Raw genomic sequence first — 25,135 nt, forward strand, 5'->3', positions numbered from 1 at the left:
TGCCTGGTACAAGGACACTACATGCAGACATTGAGTACATAAAGGACCTTTTCACAAGGTTCACGTTTATAACAAGACTAGTGGAACACCAGCACACAGAGTAACTATTAGTTAGCTTTTAACTGTAGCTGATAAAACCTGCCAGCATCAGTTATTTTATCTGGCAAACTCGACTATAATCAATAAGTCTGCCTTTATTTACATCTCTATAAAATCCAAATAAAACAAATTAATCTAAAATGCAATAGATTAAATACTGCCTGACAGAATTCTCAAGTGTTTGTATCATGTTTCCCTTTCTTCCATTGAGAGTGTGAGTTGGTAGCGCATGTTTGTATGTAGGACAATACTTGCACAGATCTACTGTGCCCCGAATTTACAATGATTTACATGCCTGGATGCTCCTTAGCTGCCAGCAACCACATCTTGGCGCTGACCTGGTCTCAGTCTCGAGCTAAAAAAGGAAGCAGCGAATTGCTGCCACACCAATGTGTTTAAAACCTGGCCTGACAGCACACTCTCATCCTAAACCTCCACATGATGAATGTCACAGCGGCTGGTGTGGGTCCAGGCTGGCGCTCTACCCTTTGCTCCACAGAATGCTCCACACTTTTGTTGGTTTCCAGTGAAAATAAAATTTAATGTAGCATGAGAATACAATCAGTGTGATTGTTGGGTTCTGTTAATTATTATTAGATGAGATGAGGAAAAGAGAGGTGAACTCTAAGAGTCACGAGTGATCTTTAAAGGCCCAAAAACCTTTTTAGAAAATCCATGCATCCTTACGTTATCACTTAGCTGAATGACATTACTTAAGCTTGCTGTTACAGTACATGTCTCAAAGGGTCAAACTGCTATCTAACTGCTATTTATGACTAGCTACTAACTACCTAAGGACCCAACTCTCATCACCAGCTACGATCCTCTGGACTAAAATTCAGGTAAGTTTGTGAGAGGAGTTTGCTCTCTACGCAAATTTCTTGATGCGTTTTGAAATGACAGAGCCCACAGGACAAGTGGCAAGAATGGGACTCCCAGGAAGTGATAGAAAAACAGCAGCTCTGAAATATGAGACTGGTCATATTTAACTCAAGCAATGCTTTTGTAGCACTGGTTACAAGCTGCTAAACAGTGAAAAATATGACTTCCTTCCAGCTGTGTATATTTATTTATGGCTTGTATTATTTTTAACACAGTCGGATACATAGCAGCCAGTCCAAATGCCTTGGAATGGTTAGTAGTGAAGTGACATAACCCAGCTTGGACATGACAAGGTTAGAGTGTAAACAGTTGTGTGTGCTCAGGCTTGGGGACATAGTTGGCTATGCAAAGCCACAGAAGGTCAAGCCTGGGATTAACTGGGGTCAAACTGCCCCCATCACAAACACACTACACGCACACACGTACATGTGTGCTCAGTGTGGGATTGTCCTCCCTCAGGGCCAAGCTGAAAACAATACAATATGACACACAGGAAAACGTTCAGATACACACACTTGTTAACGTGCATGGCAGTTTATTGGGTAGCTGCTCATTTTGACAACCCGGACTGCCGGCTACAGCCTGCTGCATGCACGGCACACAAAACATTAGAGAATGTCGCAGGACGTGCCACGTTTCTGCAGGCGCAGCCAGACCACGCCTCTCAAATGTTGCCTTTGCAAAGCTTGTTCTCAAGCCGTTTGGTGTGTAACACATGAGGTTTTAGCGCTTCACTAAGCATTATAAAAAAAACCTGATAAACGAGCAGTGCTTCTCCAAATCAGGAGGTTACATCAGAGTCGCCTCACCTGTGATCAGCGAGCACACGGTGTTAAAGAAGCGAAACGTTTGTAGCCTCGCAGACTGACACAGTGCAAGTGAGGATCACAGATGGAAACCGAACAACTGTCTGCACTTCTTAAATTCATTTCCCATAATATAGTGGTCAGATGGGAGCGTTCAAACATACACCCTGCAAGTGCAGCACCAATACAATGAAATGCATGATGTGAAATAAATTCTGTTGGTAAGGTGGGGATTTTTATGTGCCTAATGCTAAAGACCCACACAGTCTAGTGGGTGCCCTGGAGACTGGAATATAATAAAAAATAATATAACATTAACACAATGTCCTCCAGGGATCCCACTCTGGGTTGTCCATAGGGATCTAGTTTTTTTTTGTTTGTTTTTTTAAGTAATTGCTTCACATGTTACTTAGTATAGCTACAGTCCAGCAGTAAACTCTTTACAAGAGAGAAAGCACTAAATGAAGGTTTATGTTCATTCCAAATATTCTAACCGATGGTAATCCAAAATCAGTGGATGAATGTGAGCTAAGAAAGTAAAAGAATATAGGAATAAGAATAAGTTGTAATCTTTATGTGGTAGTCTTTAGAGGTCTTTATGGACTTTCCAGCTGATTTTAAATATGCAAAACATAATAATAACAGCAGGCTAAAAAAAATACATGCGCTAGCTCAAAGCTTTTGTATTAAAGGAAAAAATCACCGGTCCTTAAGTTGGCAGTCCGTCAGGCTTATAATACACACTTTTATTGTGAAAGGCAATTTTTAAAAAGCTGGATTTTTTAAAATAATTGAAAATGAATGATCATCTTATTTTATTTATTTGATCTTAACTTACATCTTACTTACTAAAATGTTTTATTATTTTGCATGACTATAAATTTCCATCCTTTATATTATATTGTCTTCCTGGTTGATGATAGTTCACAGCAAAAAAACACATTAAAACAGAGATTTTGGTTTTAAAATCTAAATCAAAAATGTTGTCGCTTGAAGAACAAGGCTAATGTACCGCTCTGACTTAAGATGCCATAAACAAAGGGTAGGGTGGATCATTTCCTCATCTTCTGTCAAAATAAATATCTCGTGAATTGAATGGACGGATAAACAAACAAATGACCAGACAGATATCAATATATGCCACAGTTTCTTCATGAACAGAAGGTAATGATGGATATTCTCTCACCTCTCTCGCTGACACTTTCAATCTCGGCATCCTCACAGCTGCTGTACTCAGGCGTGGTCCCGCCCTCCTCCTCTGAACTACTGACGCTCGTTTGTCTCTTCCCTCCGGCCCCCTGCCCTCGTTTTGACTTGTAGGGCCGCGGCGGTGGCGGACGCAGAGATTCCGATTGATCAGAGCTTAGCGAATCGTTGCGCAGCATGCTCTCAGCTTTGTCCCGTTTGGTCCGTTTCACTGAGGGTCCCTGGCCCGGGGCTGAGCCAGGACCTGAATCAGGAGGTTCTCTGAGTTCAGGGGGAGGGGCTTGCTGTGAAAGAGCATGTTCATGCAGCCCACCTACCCCACCCGCTGTCCTCTGTCCAGGTCGGGCACCGTCCCCGACCTCACCTCCCCCTACGCCTGTGCCTCGACCCTGCCCGGGCACAGGATGGCCCCTGCCTCCAGGAGGGACGGGCCCTGCTTGTCGAGTGGGCGCACCGGTGTGGTCCATGTGATGGTAATCCCCCTCTTCTGTCCGTCTTACTCCAACACCTCCCACAGGATCGTGCTCCAGAGAACGTCCCTTTGTCAGGCGCCGACTTTCCCTGCGTTCCCTAGACTCCCCCCTGAGGTCCCGGTCCATGGAGACTTGGGTCTTCAGCCTGGGCTGGCCTTGCCGCCGCTCTCCCCGACCAGCTCCTCCACCCCGTCCATTCCTCCTGAGGAGGGAAAGTATACAGATGAGGGGTGATGTCAGACAAGATACTGGTTTGGTTAGAGAACTGTTCAGCAGGAAGCTTACAACGGCAACGTGTGAGTGACAATGTTACACAGGTTAATGCAAACTGAATCATCTCATTGTTTTAGCCTTCACTGCCAATAATAATTAACCTGTAAATCAGTATCTGTCACTCGGGGTGTCACAGGGCATTACATCATCACTTAACAAGTCGGCGATAGGGTGTTTTGTCACACAATCTGAAATTCCGAAGTTTTCTGTTCCCATTGAGTTAACAATAAATCATCACATGTGCGCGTAAGAAGGCTCTTCAATGAGTAGCTATATGATTCATTTGGCGGAAAGTGAGTCACAAACCGAGCATCACAGACAGCTGTGACAGCACGTGGAGGGTGGAAGACTTTGGTTAATGTATGTGGCTGCTTTTAGCTTCTGCTTATACAATGTATCCACTTAAGCCATGTGTGACAAATGCCACTGGTGTGATTTGCATCTGTTACCATTTCATTGTTAACATTAGTGTCCACTAACAGAATGTCACAAGTGAAAACTCGTTCTACTATTAAGTAGCCTCATTCTTCCATTACAATGAATGGCATAGGAAACAATGCTAAGAGGCATAATCCATCATTGTATAATGGAAGCAAATGAGGAATGTGGGAGATGGTGCTCAATAACACAAGCATTAGGACTGCTTTCTTTCTGCTGGCTGAGACAACACAAGATAAAATGGGCACTTTTTAACAATTTTACACATTTCACTTGCTCTTGAGGAGGTTTATGAAGTTCAATTATCTGGTGAATCCAGGAATTGATGGCTACCAGTACATTGTGGTTCTTTTGAAAAACGTGGCTCTTGAAGAGGAGCATCTCAAGAAAAGCAGTATTAATCAGTGAACCCCACAAATCCCAAATTATGGAACTAGCAGAGGTCAGAACTAATAGAGTAAAAAATCAAGATATCTTTGGCTCTGTCTTTTAAAAAATGTATTGTATGTATGTATTGCTAGTTCTCCAGCTATACATAAAGGGAGTGCTGAAATGCCATTAGTGCAATAAACACAAAGCAAACATTTGGACATTGAATAACCATTGGCTGGCTGTCCTTTCCACACATCTGATGTGGGATTTATGGTTGTGTGATGATGTCTGTTTGCAGACATGCGCTTATGTGCAGTGCTCTTGGAAGCCAGGGGTGTGATGGTGATGACAATATAAATAGGTCAGAGACTGACTGGTGGAGAACGGAAAAGGATCAACAGCAGAGTTCACCATGAAGAAGAAGAAAACAAATGAGAAAGTTATAAGAAATATAGAGAATGACTGTCATGGACACTTTAGATAATAAATAACATTTGGCTTCACCTCATCTATGCATTCTCCTCCGCTTATCCTTATCAGGGTTGTGGGGTGGCTGGAGCCTATCCTAGCTGGCTTCACCTCATTACAAAGATTCTTTGCATAATATGACTCCCGTCTTCTCCACTCCACTCTGCCCCCTAGTGACAACTCTAAGATCTAGTTGAGGATCTGCAAAGCTCCATGAAGGAGTAATACATTATGTAACATTAACATGTCTCTGCTAAATTTCATGTAGCTATATGAACATGTTATTTTTAAATTGATTTTTTTTCAGTACAGGTATCTGATCACATGTCTTCTTAACCAAAAAGGCTGTAAATCAATTGGGTTTTATATTTTTAAAGAAAACAAAAGCACATGTTTTTGCTGTTTATTGCAATATGAGAAATATTCCTGGTGTTACAGGAGGATTTGAGTGGACCCACTGCTGTTCATGTAAACAATGTCAACATCTGTCTTTTTACAGTGTAGTTTTTATTGTTCTGTCAGCACCAGCTCTGGCTTGGGAGATGATGTCCCAGAAAATATTGTCAGTAAACATTGGGAAAGGATAAACACCAACAGTATATTTTTACTTGCTTTACGTGTTTGTTTGTTTTTCTTTTTTTTATTATTCCTCAAAACAACCTAATGCAGCGATGTTAGTGGTCATTGTCTTTGGAAGTGATATGATCTGAAAGAGAGTACCATCACTCCAGAGTAACTCCAGCGCGTGCAGCACCTTCTCATTTTTCAAATTAAGGTGGATCCCTCCATTACTGAGTCACAGTATCAGAGGGTGACAAATTAAGGGTGAATCATATGCTGTTGCCTTCACAGTACTCAGGCCTTAGATGGATTGATCACATTCTGTGTGGGAGTTTTTTGAGTATTGAGCTCTTGTCACCTCATTATGTAAATGTAGCAGCAATTTTACACATTGATCTTCATCTCTGTATCTGCATGCTACCATAAAATCCACAGGGTACCTGCACAGATATTAAATGCACATGTTGCTGCAAACAGAGGAAATGTATAAAATTGAGACCAGAGGTGCACATAGACTCATCATGGGCATGGACACTTAATGGGAATATTGGACTTTTAATTATGTTTAATTAATTGTTCTTTTTCAGGGGTAGAAAAAAATCGTACAGCATACATCCTTAATTACTTTATAAAACAAGAACTGGGTGCACATTATTATTATTATTATTATTATTATTATTATTTTCACTAATCCACAAAAGATCTAAATTATACACACAGTCTCAATTACATGATTCATGCATAAAAAATTATTGATTACAACTGGTAGTTTCTCTTTCCAGCATGACGAGTATTTGTTTTGGTATTTGGAGTATTTGGACTGACCAATACACAAATGGAAAGTGTGCTGCCACATGAACAAGTCAAATGCCTGAAAGGTTTTATGGTCAGACAAGTTCAAGCAACTAACCACAATGACAAGAGGTATGTTTGGAGGAGTAAAAGCGAGCCTTTCAGAGCTAAAAAAAACTGTACCAGCAGCCAAGCATGGTGATGGTAGTGTTGTGCTCTGGGCTAGCAATAGTAGTCCACTGTAAAAGTGAATAATGAAGAAGAAGAACTACCTCCAAATTCTTCAACTTCCCCACAGATCAACAGCTGGATGGTTGAAACACAATTGGGTGTTCCAACAGGACAATGATCCCAAACACACATCACAAGTGGTTTTGTAATGGTTAAACAGGGTCATATTAAGCGTGTGGAATTCCCACCACCCCAATCTGAATGTGGACTACATTTCAAAGCTGGGTTCATCCCAGGAAACCAACCAATTTGAGTAAAAAATATCAATTCTGCCAAGATGAGTGGTCAAATATGCAGAATTAAGTCAGAAGCTTATTGATGGCTAGCAAAAGTATGTGGTTGAGGGACAACATGCATATAATTAAACCTGTAAGTCTACTTTGACCCCATGTTCATTTGAGAAAATCCAAAATAAATGCAAAGTTGTGCAGCCAATTCTTATTTTTTAAAGAGATTAAATCAATCATTTGGAAAAACAACTTGTGACCACAACAGCATTAAAAAAAAAACTTTGTCAGCAAATTACTCTCCTTTATATTTTAACATTGAACATTTCACACTTTTTCAGTGATGTTCATCGCACCCATGAGGTAAAAGAATAAAATATGTCTTTTGTTTGCCCATGTCTGCATATGCATTTTTCCACAGAAACACGGGTTCTACTTTATAGCTCCGCCTTACGTGTCTCGTGGTGGTTCACTGAGCGACCGAGCATCAGTGCCAGGCGCGGTCCCAGGTGCGCTCGGTCGGTTGGGGTCGTAGATTGCAGTGGTGGACCCCGGTGGTGCTTGGGAGCGAGATCTGAGCTTCTTATCCCCGGGAGCTTGGCACACTGATGGCTCGCTGACGGCTGAACCGAGGCCAGCGGGCTTCCCGGGGGGCCCGGTGAACCACTCCCCTGGCTTGGTCAGAATCTCCTGCTGCTTTCGGCAGTTATTGCACACCCAGATCACCTAAGATAGAAGGAGCACGGGTGGGGATTACAATAACAGCCATACGACACATGCATCTTTATCAGCTAATCTGCCAACAAGCTGTCATCACAGAGGTTCTGCACAAACAGATCAGATAATATATGACATATACTTGCATAACACGACAGTGAAGTAGTGATGAGGAGCTGAACGCTTTTCACATTAGTATCACAATAAGGTGTCGAAGAGAAAGGAAATATTCTTTACTGCAGTTAGTAGAAATCATCTCAGCCAAGTATTTTGCCAAGCACTAATCTGAGGCACGGCTGTGACTGTCAAACAGGAAATGGAACAATGCACTTCCTAAAGAGCTGCTCTGCTGCCCAGAAAAAGGTTTTTATGGAAGCTTTTTAAGATCAACATCAAGGCAGTTATAGCAGGGAGCAGCTTTGCTTCCACTGTGGGCCGCTCTTGGCCTCCAAATGAGGAACACAAAGCCAACTGGATAATGAAAGGACACTCAAGTCGCTGCCAAACTGATATCTCCCGTCTTCTTTCCTTCTATTTGTCCCATCACACATATGCACACTGACTATACATTGGCTGTGCTGATGCACTACGGCAAAGAGTGAGTCCAAACGCAGACACGTGACACACGCATCAGACCCACACAGCTGAGTGAATTGCATAACCACTTCGGGATGTAGTGATTACTTGATGTTAACCCTTTTTGACAGTGACAGCTAATTCAGTTTCAAGCGACCAACAGACTTTGTACCACGTACAGTATGTGGCACGCTCAGACTTGGCTCCAAACAAAGCATCAAAGAAGCCTTTGACGCCAGTTTCCACTACTCAGCTGCTGTTAGATACTGCATTCATTCTATGAACAGACTGTAATCACTACGTTAAAGAAATGGCATCAAGTATAAGATGACACTTTTCCCCTCTCCGGTCCTCTTGTGCTGTGCAGCTAATGCCTTAAACCTGCATTTCTTTCTAATGGCCATCAGGCGGCGACTCTGGTTTCAAAAAGAAGCATGACTAGAAGCTTTCAGCTACCTTGGACTGTAACCTCAGTAAACACCTTATGGTCTTGCTCTAGTTTAAAGTCTTGTTGAGGACAACATAATGTTCATTTTGTGCACCGAGATCCCATTAAAGCTGAAAAGCTTTAGGACAGGCCTACTGAGGCCTACTGAGTGACTGACTAGTCACTTCTATAGACTGTATATTAAAGATGGATGCAACCCACCACCATGCTAGCGTTTCCTATTTATCATGTTTTTGACTATATATGCTGGGTTTATAGTTGTTTTTTAAATTGTCTTTAATGATCATTTCTTCTGTGTAGCTATTTTATATGTTTATATGTTTTTCTGCATTTGTTGTGGACAGCAAAGAAAAAAGATCTGACAGGGCAACATGTTTTCCACTGTGCATATAGCAAAAAACTTGAAAACCTATTCAGTGTCTGTTCTGGACTTGGCCTTTCTGTTGCTCTCCCCAACTTCAGCTTTCCATGTATCCACTATATTCAACCGTCTTCTTTTGACTATATTTCTAAGACTTCAAAGAATCTAAACTTCAGACCAGGATAATCAATATTTAGCTATTGATCCAAAGAAGCTAGATGAGGGATTGTGAAGATGAGTCAACCTATGGTGTTGAAGTATTCAATTCAGTTCTATTTTGTTCTGTGTTTACTATACCAACACGCCAGCAGTCTTCACTCATAACACTTTGGAGGTATTTCATACCTGCTACTGTAGCTTTTCTTTCTACATCTGCAGAGCTTGCAAAGCTTGCAGTCGTTTTTTGTGGTCAAGTGAAAAGCTCAGGAGTACACAATTCTTTTTCATGCTGGCTTCTCTTTCATTTTGGTCTAATACTTAGATTTAGATTTTGCGTTATTATGGTAACATAAGGTGTCATCAGTGACTCTTGTCAGCTCCACTCCACGAGCTCAGATGAGGAGGTGTTCACACAGTGAGAACAGGGAAAGCACCCTGTCTGTAAATGACAGCAGTAAACAGTAAAGTCTCTCACACTAAGACCTTTTCAAATAAATTAGGTGAAAAAGATTAACACTTGATTTATTTCGATCCAGTTGGCATTGATTATTTTATAAATGAATACCAGAGCGATACACATTTATACCTGGACATATTCATTTTACCTTAGAAAGTTGCAAAAACAGTATAACAGTGTAACTAAAGCCTGATGTTGCTTAACACATAATTACTTAACAGTGCTATAGGACTGACACTTGGTATCTGCATGGTATTTTGGTATCAGCATCAAAATTGGAAAAAGTTTTTGTACATTTTTGTACATCTGACTCATCACCTCATCACCCTATTGATACCAAGTGTCAGTAGGGTGGCTGTGGCTGTAGCTCAGGTGGTAGAGGAGGTCATCTACTGATCGGAAGGTTGGTGGTTCGATTCCTGGCTTCCCCTAGTCTGCATGCCAAATATCCTTGGGCAAGATACTAACCCGAAATTGCTCTCCGATGCATCCATCGGAGTATGAATGTGTGTGAATGTCAGTTAGAAAGCATCTAGGAAAAATTTGCTTGTGCGAATGGGTGTGAATGGGTGAATGCACAAGTTGTGTAAAGCGCTTTGAGTGCTCAGAAGAGTAGAAAAGCGCTATATAAGAACCAGTCCATTTAGTCACCTTTCTTGCTTTCACTGCTAAATGTGGAGAGATCAGAATTTTCTGAATACTTTTTCTATCATTTCTTTTTTCTTAAAAAATAAAATGAAAAAGAAGCAAGCTGAGAAAAGGCAAATGTAATATCTTTGGAGCTTCAGCTTTAGCCTAAATAGATTTGTCAAAAATTGAGCACAGCACCAGCTGGTAACATCCATCCACCCATTCATTTTCTTAACTGCTTATCCAGTTAAGAGCTGCGGGTGGGGTGGGCTGGAGCTTATCCCAGCTGTCACTGGACAGGTCGCCAGGGCATCACAGCAGCTTGTTACAGTGAACTTTACTCAAAAGATCACTAACAAAACTAACAGAGGGCTCTGTTCTTCTGCTGTGCTACATGGCGGCTGCTCTTAAAAACAACAGTTTCTCTGTGCACATTCTCCACCACCATCAGCTCATATTGATAAGAGGTGTGGGCTACAGCCCAGAATAGAAAGGCAGAGAGAAGCAAGGACGGCTCGCAGTGTGAATGTAGCCTTACTCAAAGTGATATGAGAGCCAGAATGAGGAAGAAGGAGATGACAGAGGAAGTGAGGCTGGGCGGGAAATAAAGAGACAGTGAGTGGATGGAGGAGGAGGAGGGTGAGTGGAGGTTAGAGCCGGTCCCACTCCTCCAGCCACCAGGGTTCTCATTACTCCTGAGCACTCCCCAATGACTCTTTAAAGAGAGCTAAAATAAAACACTCTGGCATCACCCCGCTTTCCCAACTCTTCTTCTTACCATCTCTCTCGCTCCTCTTCCTCCTCCCTCCCTCCCGCTCCCTTACCCCACCACTTTCCCTTCCATTCCTCCCTCCTCCAGATTGCTTTTGATTAAAGCTACAAAAGCCGAGGAGAAAACAGCTTTACACCAACGCAGCTATATTTATCCTGCCAAACACCCCAGCACCACCGGGGAGAGAGGGAGACTGTGTGCGCACACAAACACACACATATACACAGAGCAAAGAAAGCAAAACACTGCCTCATGTGGGACATTATAGCTTCGGTGAAAACATTCACCAATCTGTGATTTTTCTGCAGCCAGACCGCCAAGGTGGATGGCTGCCAGATCAACACTGCAATGCTAGCCTATTCGTCCGTACATTGACAGGTGGGCCGACATGCCTCGCAGTCACACAGGGAAGTTCAGTGCTTTCCTAACAAATATTACTGGAACATCTTTATTTAATTTCTTCACTTGGTCAAAAAATCTTTTGATGTTAAAAAGGTGAAAAGAGAAATTTAATTTCAATCTTCAAAAATTTGTGAAAAAAACCCACAAAACACTCGAGTCACATTTGCCAGCAAAGCTATCATTTATGCTAATGTGCTAACATCTCTTTAAATGGGACCAATTAAACTTTTACTTATTATCTGGAATGTAATGTTGTACTTCTAAAATCAGACATAAGTGATTCTAAGAAACACAGTGTCTGCTTGGCCTCCAATAACACAGTGAGAACATTAGACTCCCCTTTGACCAGGATCTGTCCTTCAGCGTCCACATTAACAAATGTTTCTGATGTCTTTTTTCTTCTGCACAGTATTGCTAAACATCCTGTCCCAGAATGATGCAGCAGGAAAACAAATGTGAGCATTTGTTATTTCTAAACCACACTTTTGCAATTCCTTTTTATCAAGTTGCTCTAAAAGCTCCTAGATAATCCTTTAGCAAGGATGTCAAACTTATTTTTCATTGTTGGCCACATTGAGACCACTTTACTTTTTGTTTATCTGCGGTCCCATTGTAAAAAAAAACTGAAATTTCTATAGTAGGTAGTAAAAAAAAAAAAAAAAAAAAACTATCAGCAGGCCTACTTGTGGTTCCTAAAAGTAGAATGGGATGCAAAGCTTCCAGCTTTCAGCTCCTCCTCTGTGGAGACAGCCACCCACGCTTCTTTTAAGGCTTAAAATTTTCCTTTCTGATAAATCTTAGAATTAGGAGTGGATCAGACCAAACCATCCTTTAGTTATTCTGCTATAGGTTATGTGCAAACCCAAGTTTTGTTTCCTCTGTCATAGACTACAAATTTTAAAAACAACTTGCCTTTTAATTGGGAAATTGTTTTTGAAGCAAAAACGCTGTTGAGATATTTCTCTCATCAGCTGTGTTTGGTGCTGAAGATGACACTGACACATTTTGCAAATTACCTTTGCTGATTTAGTCATTCACAGGGTGTGCTTTATACTTACAATACACAATTCACAGAGAAACTTTTTTTTACACTTTAGAAAGTATGCAAAGAAAGCTTGATCAGAACAACACCATTAATACCTTTTGACTTGCTTCCCATGAAAATAAATAATATGGACAAGATGTGGACAATTGTCATTTTAGTCACATGACACAAAACTATGGAAGAGTGAGGCAAGGAAGAGAGAGGAAAGTAGAACAGAAAGTAGAACACTGGTGAAAATCAATTTCCGAATCCCGGTTTCATGTTCCAACTTTAAGTTTAACACAGACTTCTAAATGAGCATTATTCAAGATGAACGTAAAGGCCTTTAGACAAAAAGGATAATGCAACATTTAACAACATTCTGACAGAGACGCCTGCCGCATATTTTGCTGTGAATGCAGATTACATTTGTCTTGATTTTACAGTGTTTCATTTGATACAACAGGCTCCAACACCACCAACTACAGCTGATGACAGGGTGCAAGGTAGAGGGCTATTGTAATGAGGACCTGCAGCCACGAACAAAAACAAGCAGTTGTGGTCAGAGTCCATCTATGGGGTGAGACATGTTTGTGATACGTTACCTGGCACGAAGTACTTCAAAAAACAGTATTGTTCAGTGTATGTGTTCCACTTTTCAAGACCTTTTGAAGTCCTCCCCCACCTACTACCGTGAACAGAATCCAAATCTGTGGGAAACCTCCAAAGATACATAAAAGGTACCACAACTGATCACTTGAACAATTTTAGACTCTTTCTCTGAGTGATCCCTTTTTTAAATACAGCCAAATTGTCAGCTCAGATGCTGCTTTTAACATATACCAACAGTTAAAAACATTTCAGCGGCGCAGCCTCTTGGTAAAAGCTTGCATGTGTTAGTGGCAATTTTAGGTGTAGTGCATGAAACAACAACATAACGCATTACTGTTGTCACTTGAGTAATCACGTCACAGTTTCAGTTTTGTTGTAGCTAGTGTTACGAAAGTTCTTAAATGGTCTGCATGACTGGCAGATAGGAAAAAAAAACCATCACACATGCCATTTTCTTCCTACTTATATATTTTAGGTGATTACAGTTTGTGTGCAGGGAAGAAGAAACTTGTGACATACTCTGCAGTTTTTTAAGGGTGTGGAGATATGGACACTTAAATTTTGTCTGCACTAAACCATAAGAGTGTGATGGTGAAGTGCAAACTGCATCAAGGACAGGAACAACTGCATAATACTGCTAACAAAACATCAGGCGGATCTACATGTGGCCCCCTAAAATAATCTCTTGCCACCCCCAGTGCCACCCTAGTGTTGCATATGACAATGCTTATTTAAAAAAAGCTACCATTAAGCTAGCATTAACACTTTGAGACTAGTTAGACGTAACACATAATTTGTAGATTACAGTAGCTGCACCGCATATTCCCAACAGCCTAGTACCACTTGGTAGGCTCAGTGGTTACAGGAAGGTATCTTGACTTGCATCTCCTTGGCCTGAATCCCTTGATATGTATCTTCTAGGCCAGTACCGCATTGTTACATATCTTCTTGCTCTGTATCTTCTTCGGCAGCAGCAGCAGCAGCAGTATGCCTGTATCCTAAATAAACAAGCTCCCTAGATGCATTATATCCTCTCCAAGGTTTTGACGCAGTAGCTCTGCGGACTCTGAGCTCTGTTGGGGTGACAGACCTGGTCCTTGGGAGTCTGATGGTGCAGCGACACTGACACTTCTTGAAATGGAAGCGAAGCACTTGATGGTGGAAGCAGTTCCAAAGGGAAGGGGGGAGGAGCAGAAAGCCACCAGGCATCATCCTCTGACATCACAGCACCCTGTTTCTCTAGAGTCAAACTACGCAAACAGAAAGACAAGGTTTGAATGGCTGGACTCAAACTAGCTGTGTACGGCTACTTCCATATCTCCTGAATTATTAGCCTCCCCAGAACCTGGACCTCAACATTAAAGAAGCACTGTGGGATCATTTTGACAGAACAAAAGGCAGCAAACGTCCAAATACGTGCTTTTGCTATCCTCCAAGCAACCTGGAAACTATTCCTGAAGACCACTTAAAGAAAATACAAGAACACTATTCAAGCTGTGTTAAAGAATAAAGGCAGCCATAGCAAATATTGACTTTCAAGCTCAAATTATACCAAACTATACAAACTCAGTTTCTGTCATATATACTGTACTTTACTGTAGGTCTTTTGTAGCTTTTGTATTTGTTTTTTGTCCTGTAGATTTGACTGAGCTACAAAAGAGACTAGGGCTGCCACAAACGATTATTTTGATAGTCGACTAGTCACCGATTATTTTTGCGATTAGTCGACTAATCAGATCATCATCCATTGGACGTACAGCGTACAGCTTATTGCACCAGCAGCATCTGGTCTTATATAACTATCATTAGCTTACAGCTTGAAGTGTTTGTGCTAACTAAAAATAAAGACAAGATGGTAGTTTATTAATTTTTAATGAAATTTGCAGATTGTTTCGGTAAAGTTTAATAAACTCCTTGCTTTCTAAAATATAACAGGACACCGGAGTATATTCTCCAGCGTCTCACACTTCTGATAATCAGCTGTCTGCTTGACAGTTTTAGCTGTGCAAAAACTATAACTTTAATCTCAGCCAAACCGATTTACTCAGGAACAAATAAAATACTAAAGAAAGCCAAACAATAACATTTTTAAGTTATCTAAGTGACTTATATATATGTTTAACCTGACTAGCGAAAGACGGCGGTGGGTTTGAAAACGATTTGCCGGGAGTCCGGTGTTCTCACAGCTCTAGTTAGCCTAGCCCCCGCCTAGCTAACGAGCTAGTGGGTAACAGACGTCTCCGAAAACGTCGGAGCGCTTTTGAAAATATGCGGTGTCTTGATAAACTGAGCAGATATTTGAGGTTTACACAGCTACATTCTCGCCTGAAAATATGTTAAACGTTTATTTTGTGACCCAGAAAGAATAATAAGAGTAAAGTTAAAACTACTAGCTGCCGCCATTGTTGACAACTGCGCTGGGCTGCGCTATGAATTCTGGGACACAGCTTCTTCTTCTTCGGGGTTTAACGGCAGCTGGCATCCTTGTACATGCAGTGCTGCCATCTTCTGTTTCAGTCCGTTATTACACTCTTAAATCCTACTACTCATTCCTGCGTCCTTTGTGATCTTACAAAGCTTCAAACGATGCGTCGACTATTAAATTAGTCGTCCACGATTTTAATAGTCGACGTAATCGTGACTAGTCGACTAATCGTGGCAGCCCTAAAAGAGACCCCTCCTCACACAGCTGAATAAACGTCAAACAGAAAACTGATTAAACAGAAGTGTGAGATAGTCAAGAATTTACGCCAGCGTCCAGTTATACTTTAGATAGCAAGGAGCTATGTTTACACATAGCTAACCAGCTAGGTAACCAGTAGGGTTGCCAACCGTCCCTTAAAAAACGGAATCGTCCCGTATTTAGAAACAAAAGTACACGTCCCGTATTGAGCTAATAAGGGACGCACTTTGTCCCGTAATACAGTGAGAATCAAAAGTAGTCTATAAATGTTTATGGAATTAACGCTTTGTTTGAAAACATAATTCCCAGCCCCTCTCCTGCTTTGTGACCAATGAGCTGACAGCACACTTATGACAATTCGAGTATGACAATTCAGATTACCGCTCATCTCATTGGTCGAGGAAAGGTCGCTTGCGGAGAAAATACCGGAAGACAACAGATGACCACAACAAGAAGCATGGCCAACAGGGAAACAAACGCCGACACTGCGGTGCAAGTCTCGGACGACAGTACACCTAAAGCTGGGCAAACACTGTGCGATTTTTTTTCAGTCACGTTATTCAGCTCCTGCTCAAACTGCACGATTGACTCGCAGGGGTTAGAAGTTGGTAGGTCACGATGCAGGTCTTACACTATACCGCCCGATGCTCTGATGCGACCTGAGTGCTCACACTGTGCGTCCATAAAATGAAGGTTATAACAGAAAATCTGTCGCTCTCTCTCTCTGTCTTTCACTCACACAGACACGCCACCACCATCAACTTTGCTAAATTGCTAATGAAAAACATTGATCAGGCAGCTGTGATTAAGCAGCAGTGTAGATCCAACTATTTTCACGGTTGTTGTGGTCGTGATAATTTTGTGATGCCACATCGAAAAGGCTCGGATGAGCTTTCCAAAGTTCTACAAGTTGTGCCTCCATCGCTTGTGTCCAGATCACACGCTGCACAGCCGTGCTGCTCCATCTTTTTCACCGACGTTTACGTGTTTGCGCGTGAGCAGTGTGAGCGGCTGTGGTGACACCCTCACGAGTGATTGATGATCGGGAGCTGGTCGTGAGGTGTTAATCGCTTCTCGTTACCCCACGTATACTACACGATGCACGATGAAGGCCAAAATCGGGCCGATCACCAAATCGGTCGCACGACTCAAAAATCTTCTCAAAATGGGCCAAAAATCGCACAGTGTGAGCCCAGCATCAGAGCAGCAATGTTTGTTGCTCAGAGAAAGAAAAGAAAAAAGGCTGCAAAAGTACGGGGAGGAATGGGAAAAGGAAAACACCTGGCTGGAAAAGTGCACGATAACACCTATAAAACGCACTGCACTGTGTGCCGGCGCACTTTTTCCATAGGCATGCTTCTAGTGGTGGGCACATGAAGAACATGAGGGGCGTGAAAGCTCGGGGAACCCTTAACCAATTTCTTGTCCACCAGGCCACGGCAGAAGCAGATATGGTATGTAAACATTGGTTTGTTGTTTTTAAACCCTCTGGTTAAGGGCATGTGCAGTGAATATCAGCGCTATGTGGCCAGAAGTGTGATAATATAATTTATTTTGTGTAATAGACAACTGCAAGGATAGATGATTACAACAAATAGATGACTAATACATAAAAGTAATACATAGATTAATAATGATGATGAGTTATGATGCGTAATCATGGGAACAAGTGGGTTTACAAACAGGAGCAGCTGATTAGCATTAGAAAAGCTGAAATAATACCTCAACTGAAGCCAATTGTACTAAATGCACTAAATGTGCACAGTTACAAGAATATTTTTCGTTCTATTGCTTTCTATTAATTTATATAATTTTAAGTTAAGCAGGACAGAGTTCTTTTAAAGAAAGATTTACTTATATTCTCAAAAGTTAAGCATGACAGGCTTCTGTTTAATAAGAAAGAGACCTGTTTCTAAAGGTCCATCAGGCTAGAATGAAATGTTTGGAGCGGGAGAGTGAGGTGCAACGCACAGGTCCTGAACCTGGTGAGACGCAGGAGGAGCCCGGCCAGGAGGCACCCCACAGAGCCCAGTCCCTCCATGCACCGGACTCTTCCAATCCAAGCAGTGTAGTTCCACAACAGCGGATTAAGTGGCCCCCAGCCAGCAGCCAGAGCGAGTGGCAGAAGTTTGATGAGGATGTCTCCAACATCATACAAGCTGTGGCCAAAAGAGATGCCGACAGCAGGCTTAAAACAATGACCACCATCATAGTCAGCTACGCCTCAGAAAGGTTCGGCCTGATCGAGAAGTGTAACAACAAGACCCCTTACACCATGAACCGCAGGGCCATGAAGATTCATCAACTACGCCAGGAGCTCAGGAGCCTTAAGAAGCAGTTCAAGAACGCTGATGCGGAGGAGAAGCAAGCTTTAGAGGAACTGCATAACATCTTGCGGAAGAAGCTGATTACCCTCCGTAGAGCAGAATGGCACAGGAGGCGAGGAAGAGAGAGAGCCAGGAAACGTGCAGCTTTTATTGCTGATCCCTTTCGATTTTCCAAACAATTGCTGGGGGTTAAGCGAAGCGGGCAGTTGGAGTGCTCAGCAGAGGAGGTGAATAACTTCCTTCATGAGACCATGAGTGACCCATTGAGGGAACAAGACTTGGGATCAAACAAAGCTCTCATCAACCCTGCCCTACCATCAGTAGAGTTCAAGTTGACGGAGCCAAGTTTGAAGGAGGTGTGTGAGGTCATCAAAGCAGCACGCTCAGCATCCTCCCCAGGTCCCAGTGGCGTACCCTACCTTGTCTATAAGCGCTGCCCAGAGCTGCTCCGCCACCTGTGGAAGATCTTAAAGGTGATATGGCGGAGAGGGAGAGTTGCTGATCAGTGGAGGTGCGCAGAGGGAGTCTGGATTCCCAAAGAGGAGGATTCGAAAAACATAAACCAGTTTCGGAGCATCTCGCTATTGAGCGTGGAGGGGAAGGTGTTTTTTAGCGTTGTCTCCCGGAGATTGACCGAGTTTCTCCTTAGAAACAATTACATTGATCCATCAGTTCAGAAGGGGGGGATCCCAGGAGTTCCTGGTTGCCTAGAGCACACTGGTGTAGTTACACACCTTATAAGAGAAGCCCATGAGAACAGAGGCGACCTAGCTGTATTGTGGCTGGACCTGACTAATGCGTATGGGTCAATCCCACACAAACTGGTTGAGCATGCTTTACACCTCCACCATGTTCCCAGTAAGATCAAGGACCTAATCCTGGACTATTATGCCAATTTCAGGCTTAGGGTCACTTCTAGGGCAGTTACTTCAGACTGGCACCGACTCCGGAAAGGTATAATAACAGGCTGTACCATCTCAGTTACGCTCTTTGCCCTGGCAATGAACATGGTGGTAAAGGCTGCGGAGGTGGAGTGCAGAGGGCCGTTAACAAGGTCAGGTGTTCGTCAGCCCCCTATCAGAGCCTATATGGATGACCTCACCATTACAACATCATCAGTTCCTGGGTGTAGGTGGATCTTGCAAGGTCTTGAGAGACTCATCTCATGGGCAAGGATGAGTTTTAAACCTTCCAAGTCAAGATCGATGGTACTGAAGAAGGGCAAGGTGACGGACAAGTTCCGGTTCTCAATTTCAGGAACCATTATTCCATCCATAACGGAACAACCAGTTAAGAGCTTGGGGAAACTCTTTGACTCCAGCCTGAAAGACTCTACTGCTATTCAGAAGGCAAATGAGGAGCTGGGAGCGTGGCTTATTAAGGTGGACAAGTCCGGCTTGCCTGGAAGATTTAAAGCCTGGATCTACCAGCATTCCATCCTGCCCCGAATCCTGTGGCCCTTGCTTGTCTATACAGTTCCAATAACTACTGTGGAATCCCTTGAAAGAAAGATCAGTGGCTTTCTTCGTAAGTGGCTGGGACTTCCCCGCAGTCTCACCAGCGCTGCCTTGTATGGGACAAGCAACAGCGTGCAGTTACCCTTCAGTGGTCTCACAGAAGAGTTCAAGGTGGCTCGCACACGAGAAGCCCTACAGTACAGAGATTCTAAAGACTGCAAGGTGGCATCAGCAGGCATTGAGGTAAGGACAGGAAGAAAGTGGAAGGCTGAGAAGGCAGTTGAGGTGGCGGAGTCACGCCTAAGGCAGAAAACACTGATGGGGGTCTTAGCAACAGGGGGAGCAGGCTTGGGGTACGTCCCAAAGGCCCAGGTCAGCAGGGCACAGGGAAAGGAGAGACACCAGCTACTCCAGGAAGAGGTCCGAGCAGGTGTGGAGGAGGAGCGAGTAAGTAGAGCTGTAGGCCTTAAGCGGCAGGGAGCATGGACAAGGTGGGAGAGCACCTTGCAGCGCAAGGTCACCTGGGCAAACATCATGCAGGCAGACTTCCACCGGATCCGATTCCTAGTGCAGGCAGTATACGACACTCTGCCAAGCCCAGCAAACCTCCATCTGTGGGGAAAGAGCGAGACACCTGCCTGTCCCCTGTGCTCTGGAAGAAGGACCCTAGAACACCTCCTTAGCAGCTGCCCAAGGGCCCTGGCCGATGGTCGGTATCGTTGGCGGCACGACCAGGTGCTCAGAGTAGTTGCTGAAAAGATTGCCTTAGCAATCAGCACCAGCAAGCATCATCATGCTCCGAGGAAGGCAATCTCTTTTATTAATTCAAATTCAAATTCAAATTCAAATTTTATTTGTCACGTACACAGTCATACACAGTACGATTTGTAGTGAAATGCTTGGACAACTGCTCGTGACCTAAAGAAAACAAAAAAGGAAAAGGCTATGAATAAGATAGGAAATAAATATGAAAAATTAAAAAGGGTAAATTTAACTAGGAAGGAATAAAATATAAATTAAGGTTAAAAATGAAATAACTGTACAACACAAATTAGAATGAAGGGTAAATTTAACTGGGAAGAATAAGATAAAGATAAATATATAAATTAAAGTTGAAAATAAAATAACTGTACAACAAAATACACAATACACAATATAGAACTATATAAGAATGTATGAAGAAATCTAAATATAAATAAATATATACACAATAACAGCAGCTGTACAAGTATTAACCGGAAATGAAGAATATAGTGACCAGTGTTGTGCAAAACCAAAGTCCAGTGTGTGTGTAAGAACCATATGTGTGGGTCAGTACTGTGTGGTGGTGTGATTGAGAGACCGTATCGCCTGCGGGAAGAAGCTCCTCCTCAGTCTCTCTGTGTTGGTCTTCAGGGAGCGGAATCGCTTTCCTGACCTCAACAGAGAGAACAGTCTGTTGTTGGGATGGCTGAGGTCCTTCACGATCTTCCTGGCCTTGGTCCAGCACCGCCTGCTGTAGATTGAGTGCAGGTCAGGGAGCTCGGAGCAGATGGTGCGCTCAGCTGACCGCACAACCCTCTGTAGAGCTCGTCTGTCCTGCATGGTGCTGTTCCCGAACCAGGTTGAGATGTTTCCCGCCAGGATGCTCTCTATGGTGCACGAGTAAAAGTTCCTGAGCACCTTGGAGGGCAGTTGGAAGTCTCTCAAGCGTCTGAGGTGGTAGAGACGCTGTCTGGCCTTTTTCACCACGGTGTTGATGTGACAGGACCATGACAGGTCCTGCGTGATGTGAACTCCGAGGTATTTGAAGCTGTCCACTCTCTCCACTGGGCACTCGTTGATGACGGGGGTCTGGTAGTTCCTCTCCTGCTTAGTGCTGAAGTCCACTATCAGCTCCTTTGTCTTACTGACGTTTAGAAGGAGGTTGTTCCTCTGGCACCAGTTCTCCAGATTCCTAATCTCCTTCAGGTAGGCCGTCTCGTTGTTATCAGAGATCAGGCCCACCACGACGGTGTCGTCAGCAAACTTGATGATGGTGGTGGAGCTGGTAGTGGCCACACAGTCATATGTGTACAAAGAGTACAGCAGGGGGCTCAGAACACACCCCTGGGGGGCTCCAGTGCTGAGAGTGGTGGAGGCTGAGACATGTCCGCCCATCCTTACTGCCTGTGGTCTGCCAGTTAGGAAGTTGGAGATCCACTGACACATAGATGAGCTGAGTCCCAGATGCTCCAGCTTGGTGGTGAGTGTGGAGGGAATTATGGTGTTAAATGCAGAGCTGTAGTCTATGAAGAGCATTTTAACATAATTCCCCCTTCTAGTGTCCAAGTGAGTGAGTGATGTGTGGAGGAGATGAGAGATGGCATCGTCTGTGGAACGATTTGGACGGTAAGCGAACTGTAGTGGGTCCAGTGTGTCTGGTAGTGAAGAAATGATGAAGTCTCTGACCAGGCGTTCAAAGCACTTCATCACTACTGAGGTGAGGGCTACAGGGCGATAGTCATTGAGAGAAGCAGGGTGGGGTTTCTTCGGGACAGGAACAATGATGGACTCTTTAGCCTTTTTATTAAGGCTGGAGAGAAACCCCAGGTGCGCCCACATTTGACAACTGGCCTTCTCAACACAGCCTCTGATTGGCAGCTACAGGCTGACCTGGGTAAACAACTAAAGTTCCCTCAGAACATTGTAAAAACATCACTCCGGCCAGACTTGATAATTATTTCTGAGGCCTCAAAACAGCTGATCATGCTGGAACTCACAGTGCCCTGGGAAGAGCGGATTGAGGAGGCTAATGAAAGGAAACGAGGAAAGTACCAGGAACTAGTGCAAGAGTGCAGGGGAAGGGGCTGGAAGACTTTCTATGAGCCCATAGAAGTGGGTTGTAGGGGCTTTGCAGGACGATCACTCTGCAAAGTCCTAGGCCGGCTGGGCGTGGCTGGGGCAACCAAGAAGAGGGCCATCCAGGCTGTGAGTGAAGCGGCAGAGAAAGCCACAAGGTGGCTGTGGATTAAGAGGGCTGATCCGTGGGTAGCTACTGGTACGCAAGTCGGGGCCTGATCACCCCCGGCTGGGTCGCCTGGGCGAGGGTGTATGATGTTGTGAGACCCGAAACACCTGATGACCCTAGGATACATCACTGAAGATGCGTACCAGTGCATCCAGGAGATGTGTCTTTATAGTGTTAATGTTGTCATTTTGAGCTAAAAATAAATGGCTAAATGATCATTTGTTTCCTATATGGTCATATCACAAAGAATATGCATCTGCTTAAATCAAATTCAAGTCAAATGGTTAAAAAATAATTTCACACACAAAAAAAAGAGCTACCACACTGGGAAGGGTGAAGACAACTGGGTTGCCCGGCCCTGGCCACGAGGTGTCCCTTATTTATTTTTCAGGGAGTTGGCAACCCTACTAACCAGCTACCTCGTTAGCTATGTTTACACATAGCTAACCAGCTAGCTAACCAGCTACCTCTACTAATAACTAAAGTTGAGCAGACACTAAACAATGAGCTCATTCCTTATCAGTCACACTGCTACATGTCGGCGTCATCAGAATACTGCAGGTTTGTAGCGTGGAAACCGTAGCATTCCTCCCACGTGGGTTTCATATCGACAACCATCCTGACGTACCTGCCTGGCATCGTCCTTGAATTCAGTATCCGATCGTTCAGTCTGACGTCACTAGCCGTGTCTGGGTCTAAACTCCGCTGCAGGTCCATATATCAAACGATCACTGTGGCATTACTGAGAGTTGAAAAACTGTCTAAAGTCTTTCATCTTTAATAAAATGATCAGCGTTCTGCTCTACCAGGTGTAACAATTGAGTTTAACATCCAGGCATCCATGAAAACGGAATTTATGACATTTAACGGAGTTAGAAGTTAGCAGGGAGTTAGCTCGCTAGCTTCTATCTAAATACAATATAGCATGTCCTGACTGCGGGGTTTTGGAAACAAATTAAAACGTACAGCTCTGTTATCACTTCCAGCATAAATGAAGACAGAAAACTAAACAGCAGTGACGTTTGTAGGGTTACTGAAGTTGAGCTACCTGGTATATAATGATGTGCTACGTGACCGCTAGCGACACAGCTATGTTAGCTTAATATAAACAAGCTAACTTTTTTTTCCACTCGATAAAAGTTAACGTGAGTGTTCTCGGTGGTCAGGAACAAATGTAATCGCATGGCAGGATGCTGTAAAAGGACCAAACTTCAGCCAGGAGAACAACTGAGATAATCCATCCACATATGAGGTTAGTCATTCATATACTGCTGCATGGGCTGGGCTGTAGTTACATCCTAAGGTTTTAAAAACTGAGCTTAAATAAATGATTAGTGGTAATAAAAGCCGAGGGAGGTCAACAGTGATCACTGACTGTTTTAGGAGCTTTTTGAGATCAAATAGAAGAAAATACATAACATTAAACATGTTAACAACACAAAAGCCATATTAAACACAGACTACTTTAGACCCAGAAGTAGGATTCGTCGCGTCATCACTGAACAACCGGATAGCCGCTACGTTTTGTTTTTTTGTTTATTATTTCAAGTACAAATAGAAATATGCTAATTAGTGTTGTACAAATTCAAAGGATACAATGAACTGCCAGAAGGAACGCAGAAACAATATAACCATATAAAACAGAGATAATGAATGTTGACATCGAAATAGATGTTCACATGACCAAGATGCAAAATGTGTATCTGTGTTAATTTGTATCCCTGTAGTCCTCCTAAAGTATAGCGTTCCATGTCAGCTATTACTGATACTATATATTTAAATAATAACTACAATTCTTTTCCCCTTTTGACTGAATACTGACTGAATTATCTCTTTAGAAGACAGTTGACTGACACAAACAAAATTTTCATTATAAAGTAAAACATGTGAAACAGAGCCACGCTGCGAACAAAACAGATCATTTTCATTGTAAACCAAGCCACAGTTGGCATGTTTCTACATCTACATCATTATGTGGGAATGACATGTTTTCAGAGCACAGTATTCAGAATGACCCCCTGACCCCAACCCTAACCCCCAAACTCTGGCTCTTGGTAATCACATTATGATTACCAAGAGGATTCAGAGTGAAAAGCAATGCATAATGTTGTCTGTGTTATAGTCTGACAATGGTGGCCTGACTTGTAATCTGTATTCAATACTCATCAGGTTATAACATGTCATCACTGACTAAAATTTAGGGAACCTTGTCCTACCCAGCAGGTCTTGATGAAATTAAGAGCCATAATGGATTTTTAGATCTTGCCTGGTATCTAAAATCTACAAAGAAATAAGACGGTTCTTCGCTAAAGAGTTTAATTCTCCACTGTGTTCACCATCCCCTTACTTACTTTCCAAGCTGTCATTTGGAGCAGATCAGGAGCGTGGTTTTATTTGTGCTATGGGAGAACGAACCAAACCCTTCTCTGTGGGTTCAGCACAACATGCAGCACCTCTCATTTCCAGCAAAAACTCAAGCCAAGATCCCAGGAAATCAACAGGTACAAAACCACCGACTGTTGACCAATCAGTTCTCTGGAAAACACCATCAACGTTCCAGGAAGAACCCATGGACACCTCGATACACAGATAGTATGAGAGTATACACAGCTTTGTAGGTTCACAGTCATCCACCTCACGGCAGTTGTAAGTGGTTGAGTTGAAGGCAAGTGCACTTTTTTTAGGTTCTTGAA

General features: G+C 43.0%; 1 protein-coding gene across 2 annotated transcripts in view; it reads right to left on the bottom strand.

The window, feature by feature from the left end:
• rims1a (regulating synaptic membrane exocytosis 1a) overlaps positions 1-25,135 on the bottom strand; it is a 123,940-nt gene that overhangs the window by 48,490 nt on the left and 50,315 nt on the right. For both annotated transcript variants that reach the window (XM_080869341.1, XM_080869340.1), the window contains exons 5-6: positions 7,283-7,554; positions 2,974-3,668 (exon numbers count right to left, since the gene is read on the bottom strand). In XM_080869341.1, the coding sequence (XP_080725467.1) occupies positions 2,974-3,668; positions 7,283-7,554 (967 nt within the window). The remainder of the gene's footprint in view (positions 1-2,973; positions 3,669-7,282; positions 7,555-25,135) is intronic.

Source organism: Rhamphochromis sp. 'chilingali', assembly GCF_963969265.1.
Source record: "Rhamphochromis sp. 'chilingali' genome assembly, chromosome: 20".
Taxonomy (NCBI): Eukaryota; Metazoa; Chordata; class Actinopteri; order Cichliformes; family Cichlidae; genus Rhamphochromis; species Rhamphochromis sp. 'chilingali'.